Genomic DNA, 14,768 nt, shown 5'->3' with positions numbered 1-14,768 from the left:
TTTAGGGAGTAGAAACCCATGAGAGACTTATGTGTTAGGCGGTGAGAGTCTGATAGGTACTGAGGGGGAGAGGGATCTTGGGGTGATAGTATCTGAGGATCTGAAGGCGACGAAAAAGTGTGACAAGGCGGTGGCCGTAGCGAGAAGGTTGCTAGGCTGTATAGAGAAAGGTGTGATCAGCAGAAGAAAGGAAGTGTTGATGCCCCTGTACAAGTCATTGGTGAGGCCCCACCTGGAGTATTGTGTTCAGTTTTGGAGGCCGTACCTTGCGAATGATGTTAAAAAAATGGAAGCGGTGCAAAGAAAAGCTATGAGAATGGTATGGGATTTGCGTTCCAAGACATATGAGCAAAGACTTGCTGACCTGAACATGTATACCCTGGAGGAAAGGAGGAACAGGGGTGATATGATACAGACGTTCAAATACTTGAAAGGTATTAATCCGCAAAAAAATCTTTTCCGGAGATGGGAAGGCGGTAGAACAAGAGGACATGAAATTAGATTGAAGGGGGGCAGACTCAAAAAAGATGTCAGGAAGTATTTTTTCATGGAGAGGGTGGTGGATGCTTGGAATGCCCTCCCGCGGGAGGTGGTGGAGATGAAAACGGTAACGGAATTCAAACATGCGTGGGATATGCATAAAGGAATCCTGTGCAGTAGGAATTGATCCTCAGAAGCTTAGCCGAAATTGGGTGGCGGAGCAGGTGGGGAAAGAGAGGTTGGTGGTTGGGAGGCGAGGATAGTGGAGGGCAGACTTATACGGTCTGTGCCAGAGCCGGTGATGGGAGGCGGGACTGGTGGTTGGGAGGCAGGAAATACTGCTGGGCAGACTTGTACGGTCTGTGCCCTGAAAAAGGCAGGTACAAATCAAGGTAAGGTATATGTCACGTTTGTGGCCGTGACCACCCTCATACTTACCCTGTTTCTGGGAGTCAGTGGCTGTGCTGGCTTCTGCTTGTCTCTGTGTCTGTCTCTGTCTTAGTTTCTCTCTGGCTCTGTGTGCTGATTGCCCTACTGAACCTCACCTGTGTGGGCTATGCCTCTTCCAAGATGGCTGCCGCCTCTTCCTCCTTGCCAGTTTCCAAGATGGCTCCCGCTGTTCCTTCCTATGGAATGACTGCTTTGTGTGTCAAGCCTCTGTTTGGTTACAAGGTGATTGCTGCAGCTGTGGCTCTGGTCTTGATGGGCTTTATTAGTCACCTGAAGACTACAGTCCTGGCCTTTGCATTGCCATTCCCTCCGCAGTGCTTTAGGTCCCGAGGTTAGGGTGCTGTTAGCACCGTTTGCTTTCCTTGTCTTTTGCTCTGTGGGTTTTCAGCCCTTCTGTGTTTATTGTTCTGTGGGCTTCCTGCTCTTCTGTGTTTATTGTTCTGTGGGCTTCCTGTCCTTCTGTGTTATTTGCTCTGTGGGTCTCCTACCCTTCTGTGGGTTTTCAGCCCTTCTGTGTTTATCGCTTGTGGGTTTCCAGCCCTTCTGTGTTTATTGCTCTGTAGGTTCCCTGCCCTTCTGTGTTTATTGCGCTGTGGGTGTTCAGCCCTTCTGTGGTTATCGCTTTGTGGGTTTCCAGCCCTTCTGTATTTATTGCGCTGTGGGTTTTCAGCCCTTCTGTGTTTATTGTTCTGTGGGCTTCCTGCCCTTCTGTGTTTATTGTTCTGTGGGCTTCCTACCCTTCTGTGTTATTTGCTCTGTGGGTCTCCTACCCTTCTGTGGGTTTTCAGCCCTTCTGTGTTTATCGCTTGTGGGTTTCCAGCCCTTCTGTGTTTATTGCTCTGTAGGTTCCCTGCCCTTCTGTGTTTATTGCGCTGTGGGTTTTCAGCCCTTCTGTGTTTATCGCTTGTGGGTTTCCAGCCCTTCTGTGTTTATTGCTCTGTAGGTTCCCTGCCCTTCTGTGTTCTTGCTCTGTGGGTTTCCAGCCCTTCTGTGACCATTGCTTTGAACCTACCTATTGCCAGAACCCGGACATTCCCTGCCTGTCTGCCTTGCCATCGCCTAGGGGCCAGGGGGCACTCCTGGACCTTCATTCCTGCGGTTCCTGTAAGTCCTACCGGCTGCCAGAACCTGAGGGCTCAACCCGAGGAGGAAGGCAGTCAAGTGTAGGTGAAGCCTAGGTCCAGTCCGGGTTCCAGTCCAGTGTGTTCCGGTCCGGTGTGTGTTCCAGTCTGGTGTGCTCCAGTCCAGTGTTCCAGTCCTGTGTCCTCCAGTCCGGGGGATTCCAGTCCAGGTGTTCCGGTTCGCTGGGCAGTGCCTGCAGTCCCTGCCGTTGTGCTTACCCAGTGTTGGTTGGTGGGTTTTGCCTGCTGCTGTCGCTCCTCGTCAGCAGCCCAAGGGCTCACGTTTGCTCCAGAGCCCGGTCCCGCGGGCTCAGAACCTGACAGAACCTGACAGTATACACATATGAGTTTATCTTGTTGGGCAGACTGGATGGACCATGCAGGTCTTTTTCTGCCGTCATCTACTATATTACTATGTTACTATGTAAATTCTAATGCGCAACTTGCTGAGTGTGTTCTGTAATGAACTGTGCCTAAATTCTAATGCGTGCAGTTCAAAAGGGGTGTGGCTAAGGGCAGAAAAATGGACATTTCATGGGCATTCCAAAATTTATGCTCATAGTTATAGAATATTGGCCAGTGTGCGTAAACCTGTGTGCAGGGGCTTACGCCACATTTTCGTGGGTGTAAATGGAGGTGCATAGTTTTAGGCACTGGGATATCAACTAAGTGTATACTATATACTGTGCCTAAATCTAGGCACCGCTTACAGAATATGCTTTGGTGGAAATGATTACCGCATGGATTTGTTAAGCGCTGTATATAGAATCTGGTCCTTAGCAGCTAACTGGTTATATTGTGCAGTATAAATGGCTATCCATGAATATTCAGCACATTGCTGGCTACGTTTGGCAGCCAAATCGGGCTACCCAAATAGCAGACCTATTTTGGACTCTATAAACTTAGTCAGCCAGTGTTAAATATTAGCTTGGCCGGTTAAGTTTAAATCAGCCAATTATAAACCGGACATTCTATGTTGGTCACCAGAAATGACCTGGCATTGAATATGCAGCCTTATTGCCAACCTCAGGAGTTAGCCGGGCTGCTTCTTGCAATCTGAATATTGTCCCCAATCAACCAATAGACTAGGGATAATTTTTTTAATGATTGAAGAAAATGAGCATATACCCTACAGTAATATAGTGTCAACAAATGTAAATACCACTCAAACATTTTTTTAAAGAATAATATATGTTCGCATATATCTTGAGACACTGTCTTGGCATCAGGGATATCATGGACATACTGCCTTAACAATTGTAATCATTGCACACAACAATAGTGAAAACTATAAATTTTCTCTTTCTTTTCTCAAAGTACTAAACAAAATGTGCAAAAGCTTCTGTGATTGCATGTGAGCAATTTTGCTACTTGTATTGACAGGTTTCATAAGTACTTATGTGCCCTGAAATAGTGTTTGATCTCCAATGCATAATCATCATTCATGGTCCCTGATATGGACCATGTTTTGCATAAGCTTTTTCAAGGAGATCCCTCTGTAACAGTGAAAAATATACTCTCCAAAAAATGTTTTCCAATCTCTGGAAAGATGTAAAGTTGAGAAATCAGAATACAAAAAAAAATCAGAATATAAAAACATGCAGCCCTTCCATAGATTAAACTTGTAGCTGATTTTTAAAGATACTTCTGAATTCAATGTCAACTAATATTCAAAATAATATATTGAGGCAATATGATGCCTTGTGTAATGTTAGATCAGAATTATTTAATGTGTGAGGTAACACTCTTTTCTCTATCCAGATAGATAGATATATTACGCCAAGTTCCAAAAAGCACTTAGGAGCCCTTTTACTATGATGTAGTAAAGTCAAGGCTTAGCATATTCCAACAGGGGGCTTTTCCATAGGCTAAGCCCAGATTTAATGACACATTTTCAGAGCTTTTTCTTTCTTTCCTTTTTTGCAGGTCATACACTAATATTCCAATTAGTATATGGTACCTTCAATTAATTAACAGGAGTTCTTACAACCTCCTATTTAAAAGACATGAACCCCCTAATTCTATAAAAGTCACTAAAATTGCATAATTTAATTGAATTACAAGCTAATAAGTCCCAATAATTGTCTTCTTAATAAGCAATTATTGGCACTAATTAGATTTAATTAAATCATTTAGGTACAGGATCCATGCATAAATTTTAAGTGCAAGTCAAAAAAGGATGTGTGGAAATGGGCAGGTCATGGGCATTCCTTTAAATTACACACATAGTTATAGAATAAGGGCATCTGTTCCTAAATTTGCACACAGTTATTTGTACTATGTTTTAGTTGGTGCAAATGGCTGTACCTAAAGTTAGGCATGATTCCTGTGCATAAGTGCTATTCTACAAACTGTGCCTAACTTTAAGTGCATCCCCCCCCCAAATTCTATATATTACACCTTAATGTTCATGTGAAAATTGGGTCTTCATCATAAATAAAGGACTACATTTTTCTCAGTCCTGAAGGCCCAGTGTTTGCTTTGTTTGTTCATGTGAAAATTGAAGCATATTCTAGAATAATGCAAGTAGCTTGGTTAACTAGCTAATCAGCGCTGTCAGTTGGATGTTAGCAAGCAGTTATCAGCACTAATTGGCATTAAGATTTACACTCACAACTCACTAAGTATATTCTCTAACGTGGTGCGTATCAATTCTAAGTCACATAGTTGAAAAGGGGACATGGCCATGGGTGGGGCGTAGGCGTTTCTAAAATCTATGTGCATTTTTTATAGAATATACCCGCTGTCCCTGGGATTCTATATAGCGCACCTAGAGGTCCATGCCAAAATCCAAGTGTATACTATAACAATGCACATAACTTAATTGGCTTAAAAAGTTAATCACCGTTGATAACAGCTCTTAACAAGCAATAATGAGCACTAATTGGCACTGATAAAAATTTGCATGCACAATTCACTAAGCGTATTCTGTAACAAAGTGTGCTGAACTAATGTGCGCAAGGAAAAAGTGGTGTGGTTATAGGCAGGGAAATGGGCATTTTGTGGACTTTCTGAAATTTATGAGTGTATTTATGGAATATGGCCCAGTGCGTGTAAATCTACGCTCTGGGATTTACACCACATTTTTATTGGTGTAAATAGATGCATGTAGTTTTAGGCACTGAGAAAACAAAGAATTTTGATGACATAATGGATGCAGAGTTCTCCAAGCATCATTGGGGTGCTTGTCATGATTCAGGAAAGGTGAGCCCTTGGGCCGCAGCTGAGTTGGCACAGCCTAGTCAACTGAGGGTTAGCCAGGCACTGACTGACAGCAGGCAAGTCACTTAGGCTAGGCACAGGACAGATAGGACTAGGCCAGTGGTTCCTAAACCTGGTCCTGGAGGCATCCCAGCCAGTCAGGTTTTAAGGATATCCACAATGAATATTCAAGAGAGAAATTTGCATGCAGTGAAGGCAGTGCATGCAAATCTCTCTCATGAATATTCATTGTGGATATCCTGAAAACCTGACTGTCTGGAGTGCCTTCAGGTTTTGGAACCACTGAACTAGGCATTAGGCTCAGCAGGAACTGTAGACAAGACACAGCTGGGACTGAAGGCTTGACTGGAGCTGAAGACAAGACTAGGAAATGAGGCTGGACTGGAGACAGGCAAGGCAGGCTAGGCTGAGCTGGAGAAAAGATAGGCAAGGCTGGGCTGGAGACGAGGCAGGTAAGGCTGGGCTAGATACGCCTGGAAACAAGGATGTCCTGGACCATGCACTCGAGGTCTGGTTCTTTAAGCATGATACATTAAGTAGGAGGATGAGGTAGTTCTTTCAACCTCTAGATAGGGCCTGGGTCTTAAATGCGAGGCGCAAACAAGTTTTACTCTGAAGATACCTCCCTCCCAGTAGGAGATCCACAGCATCCTCATTCACCAGTCCCCTACAGTCTGTGTTTTGGTGAAACCACCTACTTCAGGGGTCTATTTACAGTCTTGAACTTCAAATGTATCAATCAATGGAAAGATACAATATTGCAAAACCTCGATAATCAGAGATGCCAACAACTGCATGGGAACAAAGTATAGTTCCAAAATGGCTTCCTGTACAGGTCTGAATTTTGCCAGTTCATAGCAATTCAGACCTTTGAAGTCTGAGACTGTTACTAGACCCCTGAAACAGGCGATTTCGTCAAAACATGGGTCATAGGGTCTTAAGTACTGGTGTGATGCCCCCACTCTTGAAGGTTCCTTCTGCTCTTTTTGACTGCTCCAATCTCTTTTTATAAATTGTTGCCAATATTTTTCTGATGTTTCCTGCTTCTATAATGCTTTTTATTGTTTCTCTTGTACTGTAGGCCACGTTGACTTTGGCCCACGCCCTGAACCTCCTGCACACCATCCTGTAAGTGGCTCTATTTTGCTTCTAAAGAAACAAAAATGTTGTCTCAGTCTTCATTATGGCTTTTCATTAAATAACTAAAAGACTGGTTTATTCACAACAACTTTTATTGCAGTATATGTGTGTTAGGAATTCAAATGAGTTGAGACACCAATTTAACCTATGTACTTAGGTTTGTTTTTCAATGAGAAATAAAAATCTGCCTATCCATTAGGCCTTGTATTATGGGGAAGCCAATTTTCAAAGCTTTTCCTCTGGGTGATTAGTTGTTTTTCTGTGAGGACAGAATCACTGGGGATTTTGCCCTTTCACAGTGAGTGAAACCACATGGAATATTAATTACCTGTGTTCCAAAACAGATAGAGTCATGATAGAGAGAGTTAAAAAGTAGGAAATTCCATATGAGACTTTCAATTTGAGTGCCCAAGGGTAAGAAAGTTCACCTTGCATCTTAACCATTTATGATAATACTGGACCCTGAATCCCTAATGAATCAAGGAGCAAAATCAGAACACCGTGATCTACTAGGTCAAAAGCACTGAAAAAGTCAAATTGAACTATAATGCTTTGAATAAAAAACTCTGACTTCATCCCGTTGGCTGGTTGTGTTTTGTGGCATCCTCTATGCTTGCTTTTGACTTTGGAACTTTGACCTTGGTATTATAATATTCTTGGTCTTATTTTGTATCCCTTTCCTAATAATTCCTAGCATCCTGTTGGCTTTTATGACCACCGTACACACTGGGTAGAAGATTTCAGTGTATTGTCTTCAATGATAACTAGATTTTTTTCTTGAGTGCTGATTCCTAAAGTGGACCCCAGCATTAGGTAACTATGATTCGGATTATTCTTCCCAATGTGCATACTTTGCATTTGTCCAAATTAAATTTCATCTGCCATTTGGATGTCCAGTCTTCCAGTTTCCTAAGGTCTTCCTGCAATTTTTCACAATCCGCATGTGTTTTTACAACTTTGAATAGTTTTGTGTCATGTGCAAATGTAATCATTTCACTCGTTCTGTTTTTCATATCATTTATAAATAGGTTAAACAGCACCAATCCCAGTACTGATCCATGTGGCACTCCACTATTCATCCTCCTCCATTGAGAAAAATGGCCATTTAACCTTACCCTCTATTTTCTGTCTAATAACCAATTCTTAATCCACAGAGGGACATTGCCTCCTATCCCATGACTGTATAATGTTCTTGGGGGTCTTTCATGGGGAACTTTGTCAAAAGCTTTCTGAAAATCTAGATACACTACATCAACCGACTCACAATTATCCACATGTTTATTTACACCTTCAAAGAACTGAAGCAAATTGGTGAGGCAAGACTTTCATTGGCTGACCCCTTGGTGACTCTGTCCCATTAAACCATGTTTGTCCACATGTTCCATAATTTTAGTCTTTTTATTAGTTTCCACTATTTTCCCCAGTGCTGTAGTCATGCTTACTGGTCTGTAATTTCCTGGTTCACCCCTAGATACCTTTTTAAAAATCGGCATTACCTTGGCCACCCTCTAATCTTCAGGTACTATGGTTGATTTTAATGACAGGTTACAGATTACTAACAGATCAGCAATTTCATGTTTGAGTTCTTTCAGTACCCTGTGGTGTATATCATCTGGTCCGAGTTCACAGAAATTTCTTTTGGTTCCTTTGCATTGTCAGCCTTGAAAACCATTTCCTGTACAGGTAGATCTTACATCTTTTCCATAAAGACTGAAGCAAATAATTGATTCAATCTCTCCACTATGGCCTTGTCCTCTCTGAGTGCCCCTTTTTTTCCTTCATGATTTAACAGTCCCATAGATTCCCTCATAGGCTTTCTGCTTCTGATGAATCTCAAAAAGGTGTCCACGGCAAGTTTTCTTAATATTCTTTTTTTTAGCCTTCTTGATCAATGCTTTGCATCTAGCTTGACAGTGCTTATGTTGAATTCTTATTTCCTTCATTCGGATCCTTTTTCCATTTTTGAAGACTGTTCTTTCGGCTTCAATAGCCTCCTTCACTTCACCTTTTAACTACATTGGCTGTCGATTGCTTTTATTTCCAACTTTCTTAATACGTGGGATACATCTGGTCTGGGCTTCCATGATGATATTTTTAAACAATGTCCACAACTGATTTAAAGGCCTAACCTTTTTAGCTGACCCTTTTAGCTTCTTTTTAACCATTTTCCTCATTTTGCTACAGTAGATTTATTTATTAACTTCACTCCAGATATCAGCCTAAATTTGATCATGTTATGATCACTGTTTCCAGTGGATCCAACACCATTACCTCTCATACCATGCCTTGTATTCCACTAAGGACTAGATCTAAAATAGCTCCCTCTCTTGTTGGTTCTTGAACCAGTTGTTCCAAGAAGCAGTCATTAATTACATCTAAGAATTTTACCTCCCTAGCACTCCCTGATGTAGCATTGATGTAGCATTGATCCAGTCAATACTGGAGTAATTGAAATCACCCACTATTATAATGTTGCCCAATTTGCCAGCTTTCCTAATTTCTTTCAATATTTCTTCATCCGTGTGTTTGTTCTGTCCTGGTGAAAGATAATATAAACTTTACTTGTATATTCTTTCCCTTCACACTTGGAATTTGGATCCATTCCCTCTTTAATGCACACTGCATTGACTAAACAGATAAAACCTTAGCATTAGTGTGTGTATAACACTGACTTGTTAGCATTAAAAATGTTTGCATGCATTTGGCAATTTTTAAATATAATTTCTAAAATGAACCATAAAATATCCAGAAAGCCAATGCTTCTTAAAACAATCTAAAAATGAATAAAATACATTTTCCATGTATACCCCTAGCTACTGAACTTTTGCATAATACACTGCTCCAATTATATTCAAACAAATACAGTTAACTGGAGAAGTGGGAGTTTCATATCATTTTAGGAGACAGAATAAAATGTTTGTCTTTTGAGCTACTGTGCAAAAGACCTATTTCTTGTAGTTCTCAAGATAAATGGGGAAACAAGAAGCAATGAGTGCAAATCAAAGTATTGAGTTAGTAGATGATCATGTGAGCAATGTTCCATCTAAGCCAGTTTCTCAATCCAGTCCTCGGGACACACCTAGCCAGTCAGGTTTTCTTGATCTCCATAATGAATATGCATAACATAAATTTGCATGCCTTACCTCCATTCTATGCAGATCAATATCATGCATATTCATTATGGGTCTCCTGAAAACCTGACTGGCTAGGTGTGTCCCAAGGTCTAGTTTGAGAACCCTTGCTCTAAGCTGATAGGGTTAAAAAGATGGAAGAGGAAATACCAATACCTCTTCACCTAATATTGTTCCAATCATTTCCTGGTACGAGTATATAGGGCTTAGTACTCCTGCATCAATAAAAGATGTGCCAGCTTTTCAATACATGTTTTGATGATTATTCATGAGATACAAAAAAAATCCAACAAAATCTATTCAGTTCCAACCATATCAACTAGACTTCAGAATCAATGTAACTAATCAATTTTTAGTGAGCCAGAAAGGTTCCCATTGGCTTTGTCAGGGACAGAAGAAAATGGCCTCTTTGTAGGAAGTATTTGTAAGTTTTATAGAGACCAAAGAAAAGAGAGCAATGGGTGCACCTTGACAGAGCGCCATGGAGGGAACAGACTGGGCTCCTGCGGTCCTGCGTCGCTCTCTTCAGTGGGTCCTAGCAGAGGCAGTGATTCCCACACACTGCCTGCTGCTAATCCAGAAGCCTCCCATCTGCCATATCCCACCTTCTGTTGCAACTTTCTGTTTTTCTGCCTGGGCAGGATGCGACAGAGGGGAGGCTTTCAGGTTAGCAGCAGGTAGCATGTGGGAATTGCTTTTTGCTACTGCCGGGAACCTATTGAAGTGACAGGGAGAGTTGTGGGGGTGGGGGGGGGGTTGAGGGAAAGAATGAAGGAGAGATTCTGCACAGGGGGACAGGGAGGTGAGAGAGGGAGAATTGTTGGATATGGGGTAGCAGGGAAAAAGGGAGAGATCCAACAAAGGAGAAAGATAGGGAGAGATACTTAATAGAGAGGGGAGAAGGGCAAGAGGGAGAAATGTTGAGCATAGGGGTGGAGAGGAAGGAGAGATGGTGCATGGGGGAGAGAGGGAGAAATGTTGGACATAGGGGTGAAGAGGAAGGAGAAATGGTGCATGGGGGAGAGAGGGAGAAATATTGGGCATGGTGGTGGAGGGGAGGAAGGGAGAGATGTTGGACCCAGGGCACAAGGGAGAGAGAGAGAGATGGTGGACAATAGGAGAAAGGGAGAGATGTTGGACAAGGTGGGGGATGAGAGGAAGGGAGAGAGATGCACAGGAGGTAGAGAGGAGAGAAAGAGGGAGATTTTTGATCCAGGAGCAGAAGGGAGTGATAGAGAGATGCCAGACAATGGGAGTGAGGGACGAGAGGGAGAAATTCTAAACCATGAGAGAGAGCGCGCAGAAGAGAAGAGAGAAGAGCAGGAAGATCAGAGGCTATGAGGATGGGGAGGAAATAAAAAGGTAGTAGATGCTGGGCTAGAAGGGTGGAGGGAGGAAGATGATTGGAATGGTGGAACCATGTGGGAGAGGCCAGGAGGGGGATTAGGGGAATGGCAAGGAAATGAATCAGAGGATAGTGTTTACAGAGGGTAGAAATATGGTAATTGGAATGGAGAGGTGAGGAAAGAGTGAGATAGGGAATGTGACAGCTAGTGGATGAGAGAATAAAATGAAAATTTGATAGGTAGCTGAAAAGTTTCTTTCTCTATAATATCACCAAAATTCACCCTTTCCTTTCTGAGCACACTACCAGAACCCTCATCCACACCCTTATCACCTCTCGCTTAGACAATTGCAACTTGCTTCTCACAGGTCTCCCACTTAGCCATCTCTCTCCTTTTCAATCTGTTCAAAATTCTGCCGCACGACTAATATTCCGCCAGTGTCGTTATGCTCATATTAGCCCTCTCCTCAAGTCACTTCACTGGCTTCCTATCCATTTCCGCATACAGTTCAAACTCCTCTTATTGACCTATGAGAGCATTCACTCTGCAGCTCCTCAGTACCTCTCCACTCTCATCTCTCCCTACATTCCTCCCCAGGAACTCTGTTCGCTGGGTAAATCTCTCTTATCTACATCCTTCTCCTCCACTGCTAACTCCAGACTCCATTCCTTTTATCTTGCTGCACCTTATGCCTGGAATAGACTTCCTGAGCTGGTACGTCAAGCTCCATCTCTGGCCGTCTGCAAATCTAAGCTAAAAGCTCACCTTTTTGATGCTGCTTTTAACTCCTAACTCTTGTTCACTTGTTCAGAACCCTTATTTTATCATCCTCACTTTAATATTCCCTTATCTCTTGTTTGTCCTGTTTGTCTGTTCTAATTAGATTGTAAGCTCAGTTGAGCAGGGACTGTCTCTTCATGTTCAAGTGTACAGCGCTGGGTACGTCTAGTAGCACTATAGAAATGATAAGTAGTAGTAAAAGTAAAAAGGGTGAGAAAGAGGGTGAAATTTGAGTTGACAGGCAGAAAATAAAAGAGAGGAAAGAGCTAAAAAGGAATGATCAGAGACAGAGGCAGGTATAGTGAGGAAATAGACAGGAGAGAGGATAAAAGATAAATGGACAGCAGTTGCTTGAAAGAAAATTAGCAGACAAACAGGAAAGCAGAAAAGAAAACTGGAACCAACATGATGAAAAATAAAATGTCCAGACAACAAAGGCAGAAGAAAGCATTTTATTTTGAATATTTTAAATGGAATATGTTTGCTTTGGGATATGTGCATAGCGAATGTCTTTGTATGTGTTCAGTAGAAAAGTAAATGTATTTCTGTTTTTTGTCTAAATATTTTTATTTCTAATTTATGATCTGCATTTGGTGAGGATCTGTCAGTGAGATAGTAACAACAGAACCATCCCATGTAGATGATTGTATTCAAAATGTTTATATAGATGAAGTTTATTTTCTAATAGCATTGGGATGGTTTAGTTATAGTTTTGTTTCCCCTGCTTGAGATTCACTTCCTATTGACTTAATTGGATTCAGTATGATAGTAATGGCAGGTGGGGAAATTGGAGGGGAGGCAGGGAGGACAGGGGATTAGGAATGGGGCCCTCCTTAATTTTTTATTTTTTGACCTCGGGCCCTTGCATGTCTAACATCAGTCCTGACCCTTGCTGAGAACCTCCTCTAAAGATGGACAGAACTCTCTTCTGTGAAGCTCTGCAGTTGGCGACAGCATCCTTGAGCCACCAACAAAAAAGCATGCATGGAGTTATAGCATTATTGACTTAGGAACACTGCTGCTTCCTTCTAAGCTTGGTAAAAGGGAGTTCTGGCCATGTTCAGAGAAAGTCTTCAGCTGACAGAGTTTGGGGATCCTCATTAGCTAAAGTATTTATATGTTGAGGTGGGGGTAGGGCTGGGCATAGAAAATTTTGTGCCCACCCACTTTGGACTCAGACCCACCCAAAATTGGCTGTCTGGCTATACCACTGGAAAGAAAGTAATAGAATATGAAATAAAATGTGTGTTTTTTTAAATTTGTTTGACAGTTTTTGTGTTTTGTATTTGGGTTCTTTTCTGTTTGTTGTTGTTGTTGTGGCTTCTGCTGCTATTGTTGTTTGTTTAATGGAACAGGAGGGCTGAATGCCAGTGATGTAAGGAAGCAACATTTTTCAGTTACTGCAGCTTTCTTTCTAGCAGATATGCATCACCAACATTGTCTATAGTTGTAGCTGTTGTTGAGGAAGACATGACTTCTGGTATGTGTGGGCAGGCATATTCTGAGGCAGTGATAATCTAGTAACTGCTGGAATGGATGGAGGAGATGGAGGCTTCAAAGAGGCAGAGGAGATGGATGAAGAGAGTGAAGAAGAGGAAAAAAATAGTCACACCTTCTACTACATGCTAACAGAATGCCCTGGGTATGGGATCACTTGAAACTGCCACCAGAAGGCAATGTGCAGACTTCACGGTTTTCAGAGAGTGGGATACTGCTATCTCTCAGAGGAAGAACGGCATAAAGTTAGGTTTGGTGTCCCTAATTGCTCACCTCAAGAACATCATCTTTATTTACCATCAGTCTCACCACTGGCAGGCTTATACTCTGTTGTAGATACCAAGAATGGCAGGCCTCAAAGCACTAGTGTTCCCTTATCTTCTGATACGGTACCTCCTCCACTTCAACTAGCTTTGATGCTATTGGTGGTAGCACTGCTTGTAGGAAATAGGTAGCTGCACCTTCTAGAGTAGCAGCCCTATGAGAGTGCTGGGATGTTCTGCATATATCACAGAGATGTTATCAGCCTGGTGTTATATTTCTGCACCTATCGCCTCACCTCAAGAGGCTTGCTGCAATATTAAAATAAAAAGTAGGAACTTACTTTTTCTTTGACTGTTGCCATCGGAAAAGTTGTGCCTTCATTCTTTGCAGGTAATTGTTTTTCTTCTTTGTTTTGTGTTAATGAAACAGTCAGCATGTAGTTCTGATTATTAAATGTTTTCCTCCCCCAATTTTCCCCATCCCAGAAATATCTCCACAACCCTGAATGTACGTTGTACAACAAAACATGTATACTACCTTTACCCCGTGTCCAGGATAGGCAATAATCAAATGTCTATTTCCTAAGTTAAAACAATGCATTACCTGTAGAGAATGTTTTTTTAAATATTGCTGTCCTTGTGTAAACATTTTGGTATTACTTTATTGCCTTCATTCTATAACCTTAGCGCCTAAATGTAACATTCATACATGTAGGTGCTAAGTGTGTGCTCAGTGGTATTCTATAATATAAGCCCACATGTTGTATAGGCCGGATTCAGTAAATGGCCCTACAGTTATGCAACATTAAGATCCACGCTAAGCACCAGATTCTGTAAATGGCACCCAAATTTGGGTGACAAAAAAATGAGCGCTGAGTTGGGAGCCATTTATAGAATAGCGCGTAGTGCTGGAATCCCCACACAACACTGGGTGCAAGGATTTACACCAACTGAAACCTAGTGTAAATCCTCAGACGTAAATTAGGCACAAATACCTTGAGTTCTATCATAGTGCTTGTATCTTTGGAGAATGCCTCTGACCTGCCCATACTCCTTCCATGGCCATGCCCCCTTTTCACTGAGGACTCCTTTTACCAAGTTGCAGCAAAAGGGGGCCTGCGCTGGCTTTAGCATGTATTTTGATGCGTGCCGAGGCCCCATTTTACCTCAGGTGGGCAGTCTCTCTTTTCTGCAGGAAATGGCTATGCAGCAAGTAAAGCACTTGCCGCATGGCAATTTCGGGGGGGGGGGGGGAGCCCTTACCACCACCCACTGAGGTGGAGGCAAGGGCTCCCACGCTAACCTGGTGGTAAGTGGGCAGCGTGCGACACTGCCTAA

The 14,768-nt window shown here is 42.3% G+C and overlaps 1 protein-coding gene across 4 annotated transcripts in view; it reads left to right on the top strand.

The window, feature by feature from the left end:
* Positions 1–14,768, top strand: part of SYK (spleen associated tyrosine kinase) — a 240,231-nt gene that overhangs the window by 163,586 nt on the left and 61,877 nt on the right. For all 4 annotated transcript variants that reach the window (XM_030193604.1, XM_030193603.1, XM_030193605.1 and 1 more), the window contains one exon: positions 6,355–6,401. In XM_030193604.1, the coding sequence (XP_030049464.1) occupies positions 6,355–6,401 (47 nt within the window). The remainder of the gene's footprint in view (positions 1–6,354; positions 6,402–14,768) is intronic.

The sequence above is a fragment of the Microcaecilia unicolor genome, chromosome 2 (genome assembly GCF_901765095.1).
Source record: "Microcaecilia unicolor chromosome 2, aMicUni1.1, whole genome shotgun sequence".
Lineage (NCBI taxonomy): Eukaryota > Metazoa > Chordata > Amphibia > Gymnophiona > Siphonopidae > Microcaecilia > Microcaecilia unicolor.
Note: the sequence above shows the minus strand (reverse complement) of the source record. Positions and strands in the feature narration are given on the sequence as shown.